At 38.6% G+C, this 17,994-nt stretch overlaps 1 protein-coding gene across 9 annotated transcripts in view; it reads right to left on the bottom strand.

The window, feature by feature from the left end:
* ndst1b (N-deacetylase/N-sulfotransferase (heparan glucosaminyl) 1b) overlaps positions 1-17,994 on the bottom strand; it is a 117,799-nt gene that overhangs the window by 28,893 nt on the left and 70,912 nt on the right. For 6 of the 9 annotated variants that reach the window (XM_051678414.1, XM_051678419.1, XM_051678411.1 and 3 more), the window contains 2 exons: positions 4,470-5,435; positions 1,290-1,763 (listed from right to left, as the gene is read on the bottom strand). In XM_051678414.1, the coding sequence (XP_051534374.1) occupies positions 1,290-1,763; positions 4,470-5,015 (1,020 nt within the window). In that variant the 5' untranslated portion in view covers positions 5,016-5,435. Of the gene's footprint in view, positions 1-1,289; positions 1,764-4,469; positions 5,436-11,918; positions 12,159-17,994 lie in introns of all 9 variants that reach the window. The other 3 variants (XM_051678418.1, XM_051678417.1, XM_051678420.1) reach the window with 1 other exon arrangement.

Genomic DNA, 17,994 nt, shown 5'->3' with positions numbered 1-17,994 from the left:
TTGTGTAATTCCAAGTATGCTTGACTGCTAAAAGTTACTATCCAAATCTAAATTAAGCTCATAACATGTAGATAGAAGACTGGATGATAGCATTAAACTACATTAAAAAGTAGTAGTCAACTCTACTACTTGCTTCAGTGTACTGCCAAAATGAAAGCACATACATAAATATGGTACTGTTTTTTAATAATAATAATAGTTGTTGTTGCTGATAATATTATACAAAAATACATTTCCATGATAATTCAGTAAATTAACTTATAATTGGGTTCCAAAAAATAATGATAAAGTGGGCTGAGACCCTATCACAAAGTCATCAAAAACAGGTACACAGTGAACAGATACAATGTGATGATGTGAATCTTTTTTTCTCTCCCCTCTATGTCTCACTGTATTTTTTTTACTTATTTTAGTCTGGTTCTTTTTTAGAGGACTCAAGTGTGAACACCCTTTCTTGAAAAGTATTTCTATTGGCAGTAGTGCATGTTTGCACATGACTTCATTTTGTTTAAAAGGAAACACTTACTAGGATTTATTTTATTTTAAATGTTAATAATCATATCACAGTTCAAAATAGCTATCGCAATATAATTTAATATAGTTCAGCCCTATTTGAGTCTTTGACTTTTAACCCCAGCCTTTCTTACCACTTCCTCCATATACATTTTTTCCTCCGTTTTTTAAATTCCTTTCTTTTGCCTGCTGTACATCTTTCGTTCTATGCCCCATTCTTTCGCTCTCTCTCTCTCTCTCTGCATATGTCTGGATCACAGGCAGAATAAGCAGACAGGTAGACGAGACAAAAGAAAGAACAAAACTTAGAATTTGGACACTAAATCTATTCTTTAAATGTATGAATATGCTTGCAGTAGATAATACAATACTAAACCAAGTGGCATTAGAAGAAAGACAGCAGAAGCACACTTTTAAAACAAGACATATCCCAAAAAAGATGTCAAAATTAAGCATTTGGACATTTTTTTGGTTGTCAAACTTAGTGGAACTTGCCTGTGGTTACTCTGCTAGGGGAACTTGCTTCATACATCCACTAAAAATGATCAAAAGTTGGTGATGAGAAAAAGTCCATCATCACTTGTTGCCATTTGGCTTGATATTTTATCTATTGCAAAGACATTCATACATTAAGTAGAGATAATGTCAAAGTAATTTTTGAAGTGTCAAAATACTTTTTGGGGCCAAGAATACACTAAACCATTTCACATATTTATTGTATCCAAGCTAGGAAGCTTTAATTTATATCTGACTCAAATAACACATGCAATACCCACCTTGACGTCAGACACCTTCATGCGTGTGCCCTCTTTCCCAACAAAGATGTCATCAATATCTACCAGCATGTAGCGCTCCAGAGCCAGTGACAGATGCTTGCCAGTCAAGAAACTCACTGCGTCCACCAGCACCAGTTTGTGCAGCCAAAAGTTCAGGTTGTTGCCAAAGAGTACCCGCTGAATCCCATCGTGAAGACCCAAATCCTGGACCACTGCTGCATGAAGGGGTCCTGGTGCTCCACCAGCCTCCGCACTCCGTCCACGAGCTAACAGCACAGGCTCGTAGGTGGTGTGGTTAGACTGGAAGACAGTCCAGTCATCTCCAGGTAAGGGACCGTGCTCCACCTCACGGGCCTTGGTGATGAGCAGCAGTGGAGACTTGGGGTTGACACTACAGTCCCTTAAACCCAGATTAGAGTGCAGGAATAGAGGAAAACCCTTCAGCTGGGCACTCTGCAAACTGTTCTCATTAGCCTTTCATGAAGTGTTGGAAGGAGAGAGAGCAGAAGAGAGGAAATGAATGGTTAAACAGAGATAATTCATATTCATATATACGTTCATATACATTTTAACATTTTAATTATTTTCTTAACTGATGTTAGTCAAAATAATTTAGTTTTAAATGACCATTTTCCAATTTCTTTGATACTTGGAAGAGATAAAACAGGCTGTTTACTTCTACATGTAACTAACCTCTATCATGATAGCGTAACCTCTGCATGCCAGAATAGTGTAGTATTAGTGTAGTTCTTAAAGGTGCTCTAGCAATTTCAGCCGTTCTACTCTCACAAGACAGAGCCATTGGATTAGCCAACAACATAGCATAAAAATGCATTATGCCTCAATAATTTGCAGCAATGACAACACTATGAGAATGCACAAAATGATTGACAGGCAGAAAGCGTCATTGTCCGTGGACCGCAGACACATTTTTGTTTGCCGTTTACAGAGTCTAGAGTTGTCACAGAGACCGGTGAGATATCAGGGGACTGACAGCTTCGACAGAAGCATATTCCATCAATCACAGAGCTCGCGTTAGGGTCCGTTTAAAAAAAAAAAAAAAAAAATCTATTTGTCTATTGAGAAAATGAATGGGATTTTTATCAGAAGAACAGAATCAGTTGCACTTTATAGGAGCAATTTTATTATCCAGCTGAGGCATACTTCCTTTACTCTTAACTCCCTTAGCTGAAGTAATCTAGTGCTGTCCTCAATGAGATGCCTGATGGTACCATGGGTGCCTGAGTTTATTTAAACTCTTCACTCTCTCCACTAATGAACTTTCCACAGGAAACATCTGATGAATCATGCACAATTTTAAATGTACCTATTTGTAACAACATACTGAAAAAAGCTGAAACTGCAAGTGGAAGTGATGTCCATCAGTACCCCGTCTGTCAGAATTTCCCATTCCAGTGACCATAATTAATAACTTTTCCAAGCCTCTTCCTCTTTTCATAATCCCATCTTCGTGTCCCTATTGTTTCTAGCAACACTTCAAAAACAACAGCTCCTTCAAAGATTGTTACCATTTTACTTGTATGGACAATGAACAATTCATGAACTGTTTTAGATAACTGGTCTGAGCCAAAAAACATAGTAGCTCAAAGTAAACATAGTAGCATAGTAGCTTCCAAGGCAGCTTCCTAACTGAAATTAAAACCTCATAAGTGACTAATTTGGACCACTCCATCTGCAGCAACTCAGTGAACAATTGACATCAACTCAGTGAAATTTAGGGAGTCTCACAATGAAACTCCAACAGAGTTTGACATTAACATGTTTCTAAGCTACCAGTACAACACTATATTAAGCCTAAAATGCAAATTCCAATAAAGTTTGACATTATGCATGCTGGTAAACTAATGACACAATACAATATTTAGCCTTAAAATAGATATTCCAAAAGTTTGACATTAGCAAGTTGCTAAGCTAATGACACAATACTACATTAAGCATACAGATACATGCACTATTCCATTAGTTAGGCATTAGCATGTTGCTAATGACATAATACGACAGTTAAGCATAAAAATACATTTTGCAATAAAGTTTAACATTAGCATGCTAATAAGCTAATTGGGTAAAGCAATTTTTTTACATTTACACATCGGATCTATATATATATATATGGGATTAGGTTAGACGACTAATAGGAGAGCAAACAAGAGCTTGAACTTGCTGATACATCCAAGCATAACTAAGAGTTGAAATGCTGATGTTCACTATGATAATTTTGTGTTTTTATACATCATCTCCAAGTTCTGGGAGGTAAATGTGTTTTACTGTGATGTCGCACTGACAGATGAAAGTCAAGGCTTGAATTGAAGGTAATTATGAATGCTCCATTACTGGGGTGAACTGGAGGCATCATTTCAAGGGGAAAGGTTTGGTCTGCTGAACCGTGTACCCTCAGTGTTCAAGGGTCTAAGAAAATGAAATAGCCTAACCCAGCAAAGCAGGGATGCTAACTACCTGAACAAGAAAAAAAAAAAAGAAAAAGAATTTCCAGCCACTCAGGTATTGAGGTAGGACGGCTCCTGTTAGTGTGTAAGCAGTAGAGGCTGGGTTATAAAAATAAAACAGCTTTGAGGAGACTCGGAGCAGCACGAGTCAATAAAAATTAACGAGCGCAAATTTCATGCGGTTCCTTTTAAGACGTGTTGATGTCCTCGCCCTTCTGCCGCAGGCGAGCCTCTAACAGTCTCATCAACTGGGTTAACCTCCACTAACAATTAGTGTGCTGCACTCCAGCTCCTGAGGGTAATAAATGTGGGCCTGGCCTCAGGCAAACAATACATTAAAACAGGGAGAGGATGTTTACAAGCTGGCAATGACAGACAGCAGTAAGTAATAGGCAAATGTGCAGACACAATTTGCACTATAGGACTGATTAATTCCTCTTACTAATCTCGCTTAGCAGCTCCATCAAAGAACAAGAGCCAAGACAATCAACAAGGACATTCACATGCAGTAATGTGCTATTACCGCAATGTTTAGCATAACACCCCAAGCCCCCCACTGTTGTCATTTTTTTCTGCTACCTAATAACTAATGAAATGTCAGTTGCAAGATCATTTAGTGCGGTGATTGACCCACTGGAATTAAAAGCCACATTAACACCCATTAGTGAGACTATTTGCTATGAAAGGTCAAGCTGTACAACACGAAATGTCTCACCTTGAAAAAGCCGATGATGCCAACGCCATACTCCACGCAGTACTTGTCCAGCAACTCTCTGTTCCAAGCATCCAGGTTAACGTATTTGAGGATGTTCTCATAGATGACCAGTGTGAAACGGCCCCGGTTCTTGTCTGTGAGTGTAGGCATATCCCCCTTCCCAGGTGCAATCTCTGTCTGATAGCGGAATCGTCCAGATTCCAAGATAGCCACGATGTCCTGGCCCAACTGGGAGTACAAACTCTCCACAAAGACCAGCACCACAGGGTCAGTCCGTGACATGTCCGCTGGTTTGACAGTTCTTGCGGGCAGCACCCTTGCTGATGGAGGGGAGGGAGTTGCTCTGGGATCTTCCCAATCGGCCGTACCTTCTTCCAGAACCACAACACTACCAACTCCTGCTGGTTCAAGCTCCCGTTTGGCTCCATACAGAAAATAGGCTGAGATGAGGACACTGACCATGCAGAAAAGGAAGAGCAGCAGCAGGCTGGTCTGCAGCGTGAGCTGACGGAAGAGCCGCCTCACACGCCCACACATCAGCATCATCACCTTGCGACCACGACAATCAGTATAAACACAGTCCTCTATTCACAAGTACACAGTCAAGTCTATTGTATGTTTTCTACAGAAAGACAGCTGAAAAGATGGGTTGAAGTTGGGCTCCTCCCTAATGCAGTCACTCATGTCACCATTGCAGAGGGTGGCGAGCCTGGCCTGGGCAGGGGACGGCATGGGTGAGGTGGGCTTCCACTCTGCAGCAAGGGATGGGCACTGCCCCCACATGCACCAGCGGCCCCCTGCCCAAACCCCTAAGCCCCTTTTCTACCCTCTCTAAGTCCTTATTTCCTGATGCTCTGTAGAGAAGATTCTGGACTGCAGACCAATTGAAGCTGGCTTCTTATTTTTCGGCACTGGATCCTCGGACAGATCATGCCCAGAGCATTCCAGCCGAGTCCTCCAGTTTACCTAAACAAGAAGAAATCAGTGTTAATTTAAGAAAATTACAATTGATCTTAATGTTTTTAGCTTAAAATATATATATTTTTTTAACTTAGACCAAAAAAAAAAAAAAAAGCAAAGTCAATCCATTTTGATAAGACCACACAAGCTACTCTTGCATTACCTTCTCTGTAAGATGGCTGCAAAAGCCAAACCCACAAGATGCCGTGGGAGCACTAGGACCTGAGATTCTTCTCACTGACTACCAAGAGCGTCTAGAGGCATTTACAAAGGCAATGCAAGGATTACAGGATAATGATGGCGGCTTGTATTGATTAGAGAGGGCTTTAAAAAATGATCCTCACTATCCTTCATGCACTTCAAAGGGCAAAAGTCATTTAATCTTTTCTTCTTAAATGAAGGGTTTAGTGCAAAGTGTGGCACAGGTGAAGGAGTTGAGTGTGATTCAGGCTAGCACTAACCAAGTAAAAAACTCTGCAGAATGAGGAGGGATCTGATGGCGATTGCTGTGGGCCGAATCAAAAGCTAGAAGTGAGGGCAGTCATGAAGTGGTCAGCAAAGTGTGAAAGGATCATATGGGATGGATCACCAAAGGGGTTTGCAAATGTCATGTCAAATTGCTAAAAAAAAAAAAAAAACTCACCACTGCTGGAAGTCACTTTGCTCAGCTGCCACTAACATGCATTTTCATGCATCTTTCAAAAACCTCTCGAACTACATAAAAACATTTGTTGGCTAAAAGGACGAAGTAAAAGGCGGCAAACACAAAGGTCCCAACCTTTAAAACATTTCCCATTAAGACGACACCTAAACAAACAATATGACATTGACTTATACAGATGACTACTGTTTAAGTGCACAGTGGTTTTGGTTTTTGTTGAGTTTCAATCCTACCTTTTCAGAGGAGGCATGCTTTTTACACATGGCCATCACTATGGGCCCACATGTCATTTAACAAAAGGGAGGAGCAAACAATGGTACACAGAGGCTTCAGAGGAAAGACTAAAGGGAAGCAACAAGACACGACATGTCTGATACTCAATACAGGTCAATTTTCAAAGGCATCAGAGACCCACCTAATGTATGGGTTATGTGAAAAGGGAGAGTAGAACAAAGCATCAAAGCCTCACAGGGGTTTGGGGATAAAAATGCATGAATACCATGCAAAAAAGCAAAAGCACAAGAGTACACCTCTAAAAAGATGATGAAGGGGAAAAAAACTTGCCTGATAAAAAGGAAAACCGAAGAGAAAACCATTTTATCATATCAAAAGGTTGCTCAGAGTACAGCATATGAAAATCCTGTCGTATTTACAATCCTGAAACTCAGATGCTAACTTTCCCGTTCACTTGTGTGATCCAATATTCCCATCATGAATTTTAAGGACTGGTGACGTTTAGAGAAAAGCATGAAGTGTGTGTTTGTGGTATGTGAGGTAAGGAGCAACGAGGAAAATTGGTTTTATGAAACAAAAAGGCAAATCTAGGCTGCGTTCCGCAAGGGACTCAAAATTGCACCTAGTAGCTCCACATCCCCTTCCCTTTACACCTAGATTAAGCACAGACCACAATACCCGTCACTGGGCTCTTATTGTGCCGAGTAGAGGAACGTGAACAGCAGTCAGCATGTCGTCAGAGGTCGGATTACAGTTAGAGAGCTTTCCTATTCAGAGCCTGCTTCTTTAATATGCAGAAATCCCAGCTAGAGACGACTGAACTGACCCATTGTGTTCTGCATGCTCTCTGAACAGTATGACTCAGATGACATGAGGCAAGAGAGCCAACACCCAGAAAAAAACTCTTCTGAGGACATGAAACAGTTTTGTGGCATACAGTATTGTTTCACTTCAAGAGGGGGAGTTTTATAAATGGTAGGAAACATTGCTATTTACACGTTATTTTTTTCACAGTAAAAAAAAAAAAGAAAAAAAATAGATTTTCTGACAAAAATGTGAGAGGTGTTAGCCCATTCAGAACTCAATGCCATGTTGCTATTTTGTTGCAGGTGATTGCCAGGGCATTGTCAAGCGGTTGCTGAAGTAATCTGAGTGGCTATTAGCACTTTGCTGTGTTGTTGCTTGGGTGCTTTTGTGGTGTTCTGTGTAAGTGCATGGCTGTTGCTTACTGGCCCAAGTCCACCCCCAAGATTCTATATAACATTCTGATCCATTGATATGGCTCAAGTCCCTCTTCATTGTAAATCTATGTGAATTTTTCTTTCGCTCACTAGGCAAAAAGTCTGATTGCTTGGAAAGTAATAGCTCACCTCCAGTTATGCACCAAAGTCATAACTGTAAGGGTAAGGGATTTATATTTCCAAAGTGCATGTTATCATCGAAGTGTGTGCAGTAGCAATAGTGATGTTTCCCTTAGCATGCACCATCAACTAACATACAAGACTCCTTTAAAGCCACACGTAAATACTGCTATTCAAAAAACACAAAACAGAATTCTAGCAGTGTGGAATCTATAATTATATGAATGTTTTTACAGACAGAAATCTATGAATCAAGGTTATACATTATAAAGGCGAAAGAGAGACAGACTGTTAACTGGTTATTTTAAAGCAAATATATGGTGTTAAAAAGATTTTTAACCCTCTATAACATAGTATTTTACGTTTCTTATCACTTTGGATATTTGGTTCTTGGCTTAAATCTTAAATGTCTAGAGTCTATCAAGTTTCATTTCAGGTTTAAAAAGAGACACCTGCCGTTAACGTATTTCAAGACTACAGCAAAACAAAAATAAAGTAATAAATAAATAAAATGCTGATAGATTAGAACTAGAATAAGAGATGGAAAATGTCGAAACAAAAGTGTCAAGGCATGGAAAAACAGGGACCTTGACATTTAGAAACCCGCACCATCTCACCCACGCCAGCAAGTTTCTTGTGTCCCAGATCTTTCTACTCTTTTCTTTTCTTTTTTTTTTTCACAGTCTCAAAGCTTACCAGACGTGTGAAAAAATGCACCCTGCCTGGGAGTCACAAAAGACATTTTCTGATGGCAGGATATTTTCCATAACACTCCCCATCTCAAGGGCACAGCATAGCTTCATTCTCAACAGCTCATGCTGTATTGTCAGCTCTGGCTTTTTCAAATTTTGTTGAGTGTTTGTTAAATCGTGAGGCCAGACAATGCTCGATAACAACTATAGCTGCAATTCATGACACTAATACACAAGGCAGGCTAGGGCTGCACGATTATAGCAAAAATCATAATTGTTGATTATTGCCCTTGATATTGTAATCGCAATTATTAATGTTGATTAAAATATTAAATTACCATGAAGTCACAAAGCAAGCAACCATGCGGTTCTTCAGAGTAGCAGATTCCAATGGTGGATATGAGCAGTGCTCCAATTTTTTTAAGCATCTTTTAAGCATTAAATATTGTAATAATGTTTGTTAATGATACACCAAATAAACATTATTTTAAATGGATATCTATGGTAAAGAATAAATTAAATTATTGCTAAATTACTGCTTATATCATTAGTCCACGTACAGTAAATAATATGACATATTCAATATTCAAACTTATTAACAGCTGATTTAAATTGACCAAGTTACTTACTGCGTTCAGTAAGCCCTTTGGTGGTGAGACAGGAGACCATTCATCCTGTTAGATATTCAGTGGTGATCTTGTTCATGTAAGGTCATCGTTAGATAATTTTTGGCCTCAGTGGTACACTTTGGAAATTAAAAACAGTCATTTGCGATCTGAGTTTGTGTGATTCATGAAAATGTTAAATCTACTAATGCAGCTGCATGGCAAAAGGGTCTTATTAGAGCAGACTCGATAACAATGACGGTGATTCCTGAAATATGCTATTCATTCTTTATGTTGGCTACACCTCCAAAACAAACATAGAACAGTTAAGCTAAATTACTTTACTGCTGTTTTGTACAAATCAAATTCACATTGGCCTACTTAACACGACAAAACAAAAATGATTACATTTTTAATAAATTGTACACAGAATTCGAGCAACGCGACAAACTCTCCCATTACAATGACTGAAGCGGTCACTCACTGCAGGTTAATGTTTGAAACCTGCACTCTCGCGAATGCTCTCATTAAAAACAAAGCTGTCTAGTCAGCATAATAAATCAATTATTTACACCGCTTCTATGCCATGATTAGAACGGGAGCATTCTAGTTTTGTCGTGTTGTTCATTTGCAGTGTATTTAACATCTATGTTCAAAGTGAGCGGTGCAATATGCAATGAATCCAAAATAATTCCAAAGTGCTTTTCGCTCTTGTTCTACAGCTTCTTTTCGAGTGTCAGGTGATGTTTCTTCAGTACTAATTTTTGTGTGCCACCACGAACAGAGGTGGAACAAAGTAAGCATCTGGGCATTCAGACGGTTTAAAACTTGCGCATTAGGATCAGTTGTCATTACTGATAGGACAGAGGACTCATTTAAGCTGCTCTGATTGGCCATTGCCATTTCATTACTCAACAGACATGTTAGTTATTGGTTAGAGTACTCAACCGCTGCTCATCAGTTTTCACGATTACATAATCGTGGCAGCCGTAATCGTAATCGCGATTAGTTTTTCGATTAATTGTGCAGCCCTAAGGCAGGCTATAAGATAAAGTTAGTTTAGACACATTATTTTACTTAAATGTTACTGAGCCAGAGTGTTAAACTGTTTAAGGTTTGCATTTTCCCTGTTAAGAGTGCAGTAAAACAGTGTTACTGAAAAATAAATCCAAATAGCAGCATGTACATGATCTCCAGCATTGATCCAGCACCAAATAAAAAAAGTTATGGGTCTGGAGTAGAAAAAACAGAGAATAACAACATGCTCAGGTGTTTAAGGGTTCAACCGAGTGACTTGTCTATTAATTAATTGGGAAAATTGTTTGGAGCTGATCTGCACTCTTTTAAAAAAAAAAAAAAAATTAAATTGACTACTTGGTTGGTTAATTGATCGACTAGTCAAAAAGCCAGTTTAAAAGGAAACCCTGAATTTTTATGCTGTTTTAGGGCTTACCCAACCCTAGTCTCGCATAGCCAGACCTATGACTACAGCATAGATCTGGGCTCTATAACAGCTTCAATTGGCCAAGAACCACCCAATTTGACAGAAAAATCTGACTGACATGTTAAGTGACCAATCAAAGTCTTTTTTGTCCTTCTGGGTGTTTAGGGGCGGAGTTATCGGTGATGTATCATACCATAATAAAAGACAGACATTGGGAAATAATTTATATAATGCAATGTTTCCGTGAGTGATTGCACAGAAAACACAAGGGAGAAGAGATGAAAATGTGTGGGGAGTAGAAAACCTCATTATCGTGAATATCTGCTTCCCTTTCTGCAACATGACTCAAGCGAAACTCTGAATATCTCTAAAAGATTGGATGTCACTAACCTGGCAAACTTGGGCAAATTCTGATTATTTCAACCTCAAAAGCGCTCATTCTATCAACGCGGAACCTTGTGAACACAACTCTGCTTCCAGGAGGACTGATATAATGTCCTGTGTCCATCTACTCACGGAAGTTCCATCAAACCAGCCAATCAGATTTGCTCGAATCAGAGTTGATCGAAGAAGCTTTTTCCAGTTTTGTGTGCTATGTGCATCAGACGGCTATAGAACGGACTGTGGGCGGTCCGTCTGAGGGTGAGACTAACCAAATCCAGGTCATGGGGTATTAACACAAGATGCATTCTTACATTCACAAACTGCTAAATGGTGCGCAGAAGAATGGAACAGAATGCAAGAGTCACGTTTTTTGGACTAGTAAGATGTAGATAAGTAATGTTTGTCAGAGTGTGTATGACTAGGTCTAACTCCATATCCTTTGTGCCTCCTTAATCTCTCCCTATCTTGTTTTATGTCAAAGCAAAGTGATGAATAGATTTGGTGTTAGAAGAATAGGACTATAAAAAATGACAGCATGCTTGAACAGCTCCAAACACCACGGCCACATTCGTTGCCGCTCAGAGATATCGGATGCTTCCTGGAGCAAGTGCCATGCATCTGCGTGCCAGGACCACAGAACAATGTCTGGCTGGCTGCCCTGGACAGCTTGCTGCGCAGTACTAGATTCTACCAAGCTTTAGCCGCAGGCAGACCAAAAAAAAAATTAAAAACCTCTCCCAAACTAGTACAGTGTCATTGAACGTTCACAATGATGGACATTGTTGGAAGCACATGATGATGATGACAGCAGAGTGGTCCGTTCCTGCTCATGAATGGAAGTCTTCAGACTGAGACTAATGCTAGCTCTGACCACCCCTGTTCTATCACAAACTCAGGCTAAAACTACAAAAAGAAAAGGGATTTTAGGTGAAAGTGAATGGTGACCAAGGTTGTCAGTCCCTAACATTCTGCCTAACAATCTGCTTTGTGTTCTATGGAAGAAAGAAAGTCATATGGGTTTGGAACAATGAGTGAGACTAAATGACGACAAAAGTTTCATTTTAAAGGGAACTATCACTTTAACATGAATGAATAAAAGATGTTTTACTTGTCATTATGCTCAGATGAGGCTGAAAAGAAATATGTGCCATCCTGTAATTTATGATGTCTCTTCATAGAGCTCTAAACAGCTGCAAAAAAAAAAAAAACAGAAGAAAAAAAAATACCCCGGGGAAAAGCCAAATTGTCTAATTTGTTAGAGACAAATAACCAGCTGCAGGTCACTGGAAATGAACTCAGATTCAGTAGATGAGCAACATTCATAATGTTGACTTGAGGATGACTGCATCTGTAAGACAAAAGGGAAGGAAGGGTGAAAACAGCATTTTTTTTTTTTTAAGTTTTTCATCACTGTTTGTAACGTGCTTGTAGTTTTCCATGTATTCACATTTTAACTTTGTAAGCAAAGCATCTGCTCTGCTTGTATTGGCTTTATTTAGGTAGTGTGTTTCAAGTCTCTCAACATGGAACAAAATCACTACTAGCAAAACTAATGTCACCTGCAGACGATCAGTCACAGATTTAAGAATGCTTGTTAAAGGGATAGTTCACCCAAAAATGAAAATTGTCTAAATTGCCTCATGCCATCCCAGATGTGTATGACTTTCTTTCTTCTGCTGAACACAAATTAAGATTTTTAGAAGAATATCTCAGCTCTGTAGGAGCATACAATGCAATTGAATGGTGACCAGAAATTTCAAGGTCCAAAAAGCACATTAAGCCAGTATAAAATTAATCCATATGACTCCAGTGGTTAAATCCATATCTTCAGAAGAGATATTATAGGTGTGTGTGAGAAACAGATCAATATTTAAGTCCTTTTTTATTTTAAGTTCCACTTTCGCTTTCTTCTACATTCTGAAAGTGGAGATTTATAGTGGAGATTTAAAAACTGATTCATTTCTTACCCAAAGTGATTTCATCGCTAAATATTAGAAAAGAAGGCTGTTAAAAAATATCTGCATTGTTTATCCTTTTGATCTTTCATTCAAAAAATTCACAAAAAATCTATCCTTTAATTGAAGTAAAACAATTGAAAGAGGGGAAATATCTCATTACTAAATAAATATTTTACTCCAAAAGACATTGGCCACAATTATTGGCTCCCCTAGACTTTCTTATAATTGAAATATATCTGAAGTATATTTCCAATCATATATATATAGTGCACCAGGGTGACTATGAACATGAAATTGTTCAGCCATGACTTCCTGTTTCACAGGGGTATAAATATGAGTTAACACACAGGCCAAATTCCCTCAATCATCAATCACAGTGGGTTACACTAAAGAATATAATTCTGATGTGCGGCAAAAGGATGTTGAATTTCACAAAATGGGAAGTGACTATAAGAAAATAGCCAAAGTATTGAAAATGCCAATTTCCACCATCAGGGCAATAATTAACAAGTTCCAATCAACTGGAGATCTTTTTTTTCTTTTTATCCCCTTTTCTCCCCAATTTGGAATGCCCAATTCCCACTACTTAGTAGGTCCTTGTGGTGGCACAGTTACTCTCCTCAATCCGGGTGGAGAGGACAAGTCTTAGTTGCCTCCGCTTCTGAGACAGTCAATCCGCACATCTCATCACGTGGATTGTTGTGCATGACACCGCAGAGACTACGCATGTGGAGGCTCATGCTACTCTCCGCGATCCACGCACAACTTACCACGTGCCCTATTGAGAGCGAAAACCACTAATCGCGACCACAAGGAGGTTACCCCATGTGACTCTACTCCAAGGATCACAGCTGGAGAATTGCAGAAATGAGTTGGGTCTTGGGGTCAGAAATTCTCAAAAAAAATAAAAAAAAAATAAATAAAAAAGACATCACCAACATCACCACAAGTTGTTTGGGAGGGTTTCCAAGGAAAAAAAGCCTCTGCTCTCATCCAACAACAAACTCAAGCATCTTCAGTTTGCCAGACACTACTGGAACTACAAATGTGGCCAGATTCAATGGTCAGATAAAACACAAAAAAAAAGAACCTTTGGCAGCAAACACCAGAGATGGGTTTGGTGCACACAGAGAGGAAGTAGTACCCAATGCCCATGGTTAAATGTGGTGCTGGATCTTTAATGTTAAGGGGCTTTTTTTTCTGCCAGAGGTCCTGGACATCTTGTTCGGATACATAGCATCACAGACTTTATCAAATACAAACAGATAAAAAATAAAAACCTGGCTGCCTCTGCCAGAAAGCTTACAATGGGCTCTGGTTGGATGTTCCAGCAGGACAATGATCCAAAACAAACATCAAAATCAACACAAAAATGGTTCACTGACCACAAAATCAAGGCTCTGCCATGGCCATCCCAGTCCCCAGATCCTCATAGAAAATTTGTGGGGTGAACTGAAGGAGTCCACCAACACGGACCTCTGAATTTGAAGGATCTGTAGAGATTCTGTATGGAGGAATGGTCTCAGATCCCTTCTCATGTGTTCTCCAACCTCATTATGCATTATAAGAGAAGACTCAGAGCTGTTATCTTAGCAAAGGGAGGTTGCAAAAAGTATTGAATAAAAGGGTGCCAATAATTATGGCCAATGCGTTTGAGTAAAATATTTAATAATGAGATATTTCCCCTGTTTCAATTGTTTTACTTCAATTAAAGGTCAGATTTTTGTGATTTTTTAAAATGAAAGATCAAAAAGATAAATGTTTTTCCTCACAGCCTTCTTAGCTCATATTTACCAAGGGTGCCAATATTTTTGGTCACTACTGTACAGTATTAAACCACTCAATTGTATGGATTACTTTTATGTTGCCTTTATGTAATTTTTGGACCTTCAAAGTTCTGGCCACCATTTACTTCCATTGTATGGACCTACAGAGCTGAGATATTTTCTAAAAATCTTGTTCTGTTCACCAAAAGAACATAAAAAATAAATAAATAAAAAATTACACCCATTACTTATTCATTTATAGTAGTTAGGGATGTGCGCTATGACTAATTTGACTGTCCTTTAAATGGAAGTTTTGTAACCGACTAGTCTAAAGAGAAACCAACCTACAGAAAACAGTAAAAAACAAAAAACAAAGTGTGTTTATTCAACCCATTTAAAATACTTCATCTATTCCAAATCCGATGCGATGTGCTCGCCTTGAATTATGATCATTGTACATTAAATATAGAACATAACACGCATTCACTAAATCAACGTTAGAAAATATTTAACAGACATATTTATTGAAAACAATTGAATGAATAGTGCAGGATCAATGGAACAACCATTAAAAGCCTGTTCTAAATGGAAATCACCAAGTAAAAGTTACTTAACATATTAAAACAGTCAGGACATTGTTGAAAATAATTAACAGGTAGACTAAGCCAAATCTATGAAAGAGAAAAAAATGCGCTGAAAAGTTGCACGTATTTCAGGACGTGCAGTCATGCATTAACCATTGATCTAATATGACAGCTGTTCGGTAAAGAACGTCAACCAATAACAGTTACTATGAAAAAAAAAAAAAAAGTAGCTATAGGATTGAAAAAAATAGGCCTGTGATGTAGCCTACAATAAACCTAATGTATTCTAAACATGACGTGCACACAGAATAAAATATAGTTTAACCCATTCAGCAGTCGGCACCTTGTTGAAAATAGCCTTTTAATCAGCAGATTAAAAAATGGCATACCTAGCCTAAAACAGTTATTTTCTAGGCTACTTACTCAAAAGCATAATTTTTTGGATGAGCAAAATTAACCCGTCGACATAGTCCGGTGAAAGATGGGACTTGACTCACCTGAGGTGTCTGTCCTGTGCTTGAAAAAGCCCGCTCAGCGGAAAAATAACGTACAAGCATGCACAGATTTAAAGAAGACTCAAATGTGAAAACATCCTTAGGGACTTTCAAACATTTGGAAAGCGATTCCCGCACCAATGAAGTGATTTCATAACTACTTTGCTGAGTTTGCTTGTCTAGTGAGAGGACATTTTCCTGCGTGCGCCGCGCGAGAGAGGGAAGACGCATGCGCAGCCTGAGGTGAAATTAAACTCTGTATCTGCTCCAGATATCCTCTTTTTTTAAATAATATTTGTATTATTATTTCTATTTAAAATATGTAACATTAATATGACAGTAATTTAAGTGCAGCCTCTGTAAAAATATAAAGCCAAACGTAAATGTGTAAAAAGTATGATCAGTTTAATGGGGGGAAATATTAACTGACTAGTAATTCCAGTGTAGACTAGCAGCATCCGAACCGTTTAGTCGACTAGTCTCGCACATCCCTAATAGCAGTACCTTCAATATCAGATGCTTGTGATTTGAGGCATCATTCTGTACCACAAATGGTGCGGGATGAGTTTAATTGCTAAAAAAAGTATGAGCAGTAGTAATATAGTAATAGAGATGCTTGTCTTTGCAAGCACCACTTCATAAATGTGGTAATTATGGCTAAAAGAGGCCAAGCTGTCTGTCTTTTGTTTACAGAGCAGACCACAATTAAATGACACATTAAAGTCTATGGTCATACAGGTCAGTGACTTTACTTCAAGTGCGCACAGTAAGGAACTAAATGTCTAGTAAATTTTTTATGTTTTGGTTTCTTGTTTGTGCCTCATAAATATGTGCAGCCAATTATTTTCAGGGTCAACTGGATGTTATGTCTGAGAAGATTGCAAAGCAGAAACTGAAGATGCAAGGAGACAATGTTGAAATCAAAGGCAAAGGACTGCAAAAAAAAGCCATGAAGTTCAAAGCCCCATGTTCACTGTCTAATTTCCAAATCTGTCTGAAACAGGGAACCTAAGATTCCCTCTATCATGTGTTAAGCATGCTCTTGCTTTCAGCTTTATAGTTAATAAATAGCACCAAGAAAATGGGATGCCACACTAACGGAGGATTACGTATTTTCTTTATGGACTAATGGCTTACAATTTTGACATGAACCCATCTGACATGAAAGCAGTTTGCATAATCCCCTAAGGTCTCAAAAATGCTGTGATCTAAATGCTGATATAATAACATGCAAGAAATTAATTTAGTTAATGGCTGGAAAGGGGCCATATCATGGAAAACAGGATTTTTGTTGCTTTATCGAAATGAAAGAGTTTGATGCAATTTGCAGACGCACTAATCCTAGTGCAAAGCTGCCTCCTTTGACCTCATAAACCATTTATTGAAGCTAAGTTGCAAAAATTAGCAAATTTTAAATAGTCACGGTATTGGCATCAAACCCAAAAGCACATCAACTTATGGACGCCCACGTTTACATATGGACTATAGAGCGCAATAGTCTGATTAAAATGCAATTCATTTTGTCTTGTCCATTTTTTTCTATCATTTTTAATTTGATTGTCATTTGCAATGCTTCATGCGATTGTAGTTCACTGCCTCATGAAAAATGTTACAGTCTTTTAGCTTTTTGACAGATTTTCAAATACTTTTTTGCATCAAATCAAAGTTTGTGATGTTGTGATACACATTGGAGCTGGTTGGTTTGATATGATTCATGTCTTATGAACTCTTATGAAATCCCTATGAAAAAAAATGAATGGGAAAAATAATTATGGAACCAAAATGGCTGAGAAATTGCACTCTATTCCAAACTTGTCTAGGCAATCAAAACACGCATTCTTTAAACACTGATCTCTTAAAGGGACCGTAGAAAGCCTTTTTAAGGTCAAAGAAAGGATGGAAGACGTATGTAAAAATACAACTATGACAAGAAACCTTGACAAACATTTTATGTAGGCTTAAAGAAATAAAGTAAAATGCCACCAAATGTGCTTGGCCTCCTTAAATGTTCCTCATGGATGTTCAGAAACATTCTATTAGTGCTTTGTCAGAGACTGAATGAAACAGGATAGGAGAGAAAGATAAAAAAATGGACAGTCAGAGACAGAGAGCAAGAGATAGAGAGACTGATAGGATAAGAGCAAACAAGTGCTCCATAAAAAGACATCTCCATTGAGAAGACTGTTTGGTTCAACGGGTACAGATGCTAGTGGGGCAAACAGTTAGTAAACTCCTCAGGGCTTTAAACGCTGAACTGACAAACAGCATTAGATACCCAAAGGGCCTAGACACAGCACAATCTTGAGAAGGTTGGCGAAGTGTAATCCTAAATCCCTAATCCTGTTTATCTGGGCTGGACCAAATGCGCCAACGAAAATGGCA

This window comes from Myxocyprinus asiaticus, chromosome 38 (genome assembly GCF_019703515.2).
Source record: "Myxocyprinus asiaticus isolate MX2 ecotype Aquarium Trade chromosome 38, UBuf_Myxa_2, whole genome shotgun sequence".
Taxonomy (NCBI): domain Eukaryota; kingdom Metazoa; phylum Chordata; class Actinopteri; order Cypriniformes; family Catostomidae; genus Myxocyprinus; species Myxocyprinus asiaticus.
The sequence above is the reverse complement of the archived record's forward strand: the minus strand, read 5'-3'. Positions and strand labels throughout refer to the sequence as shown.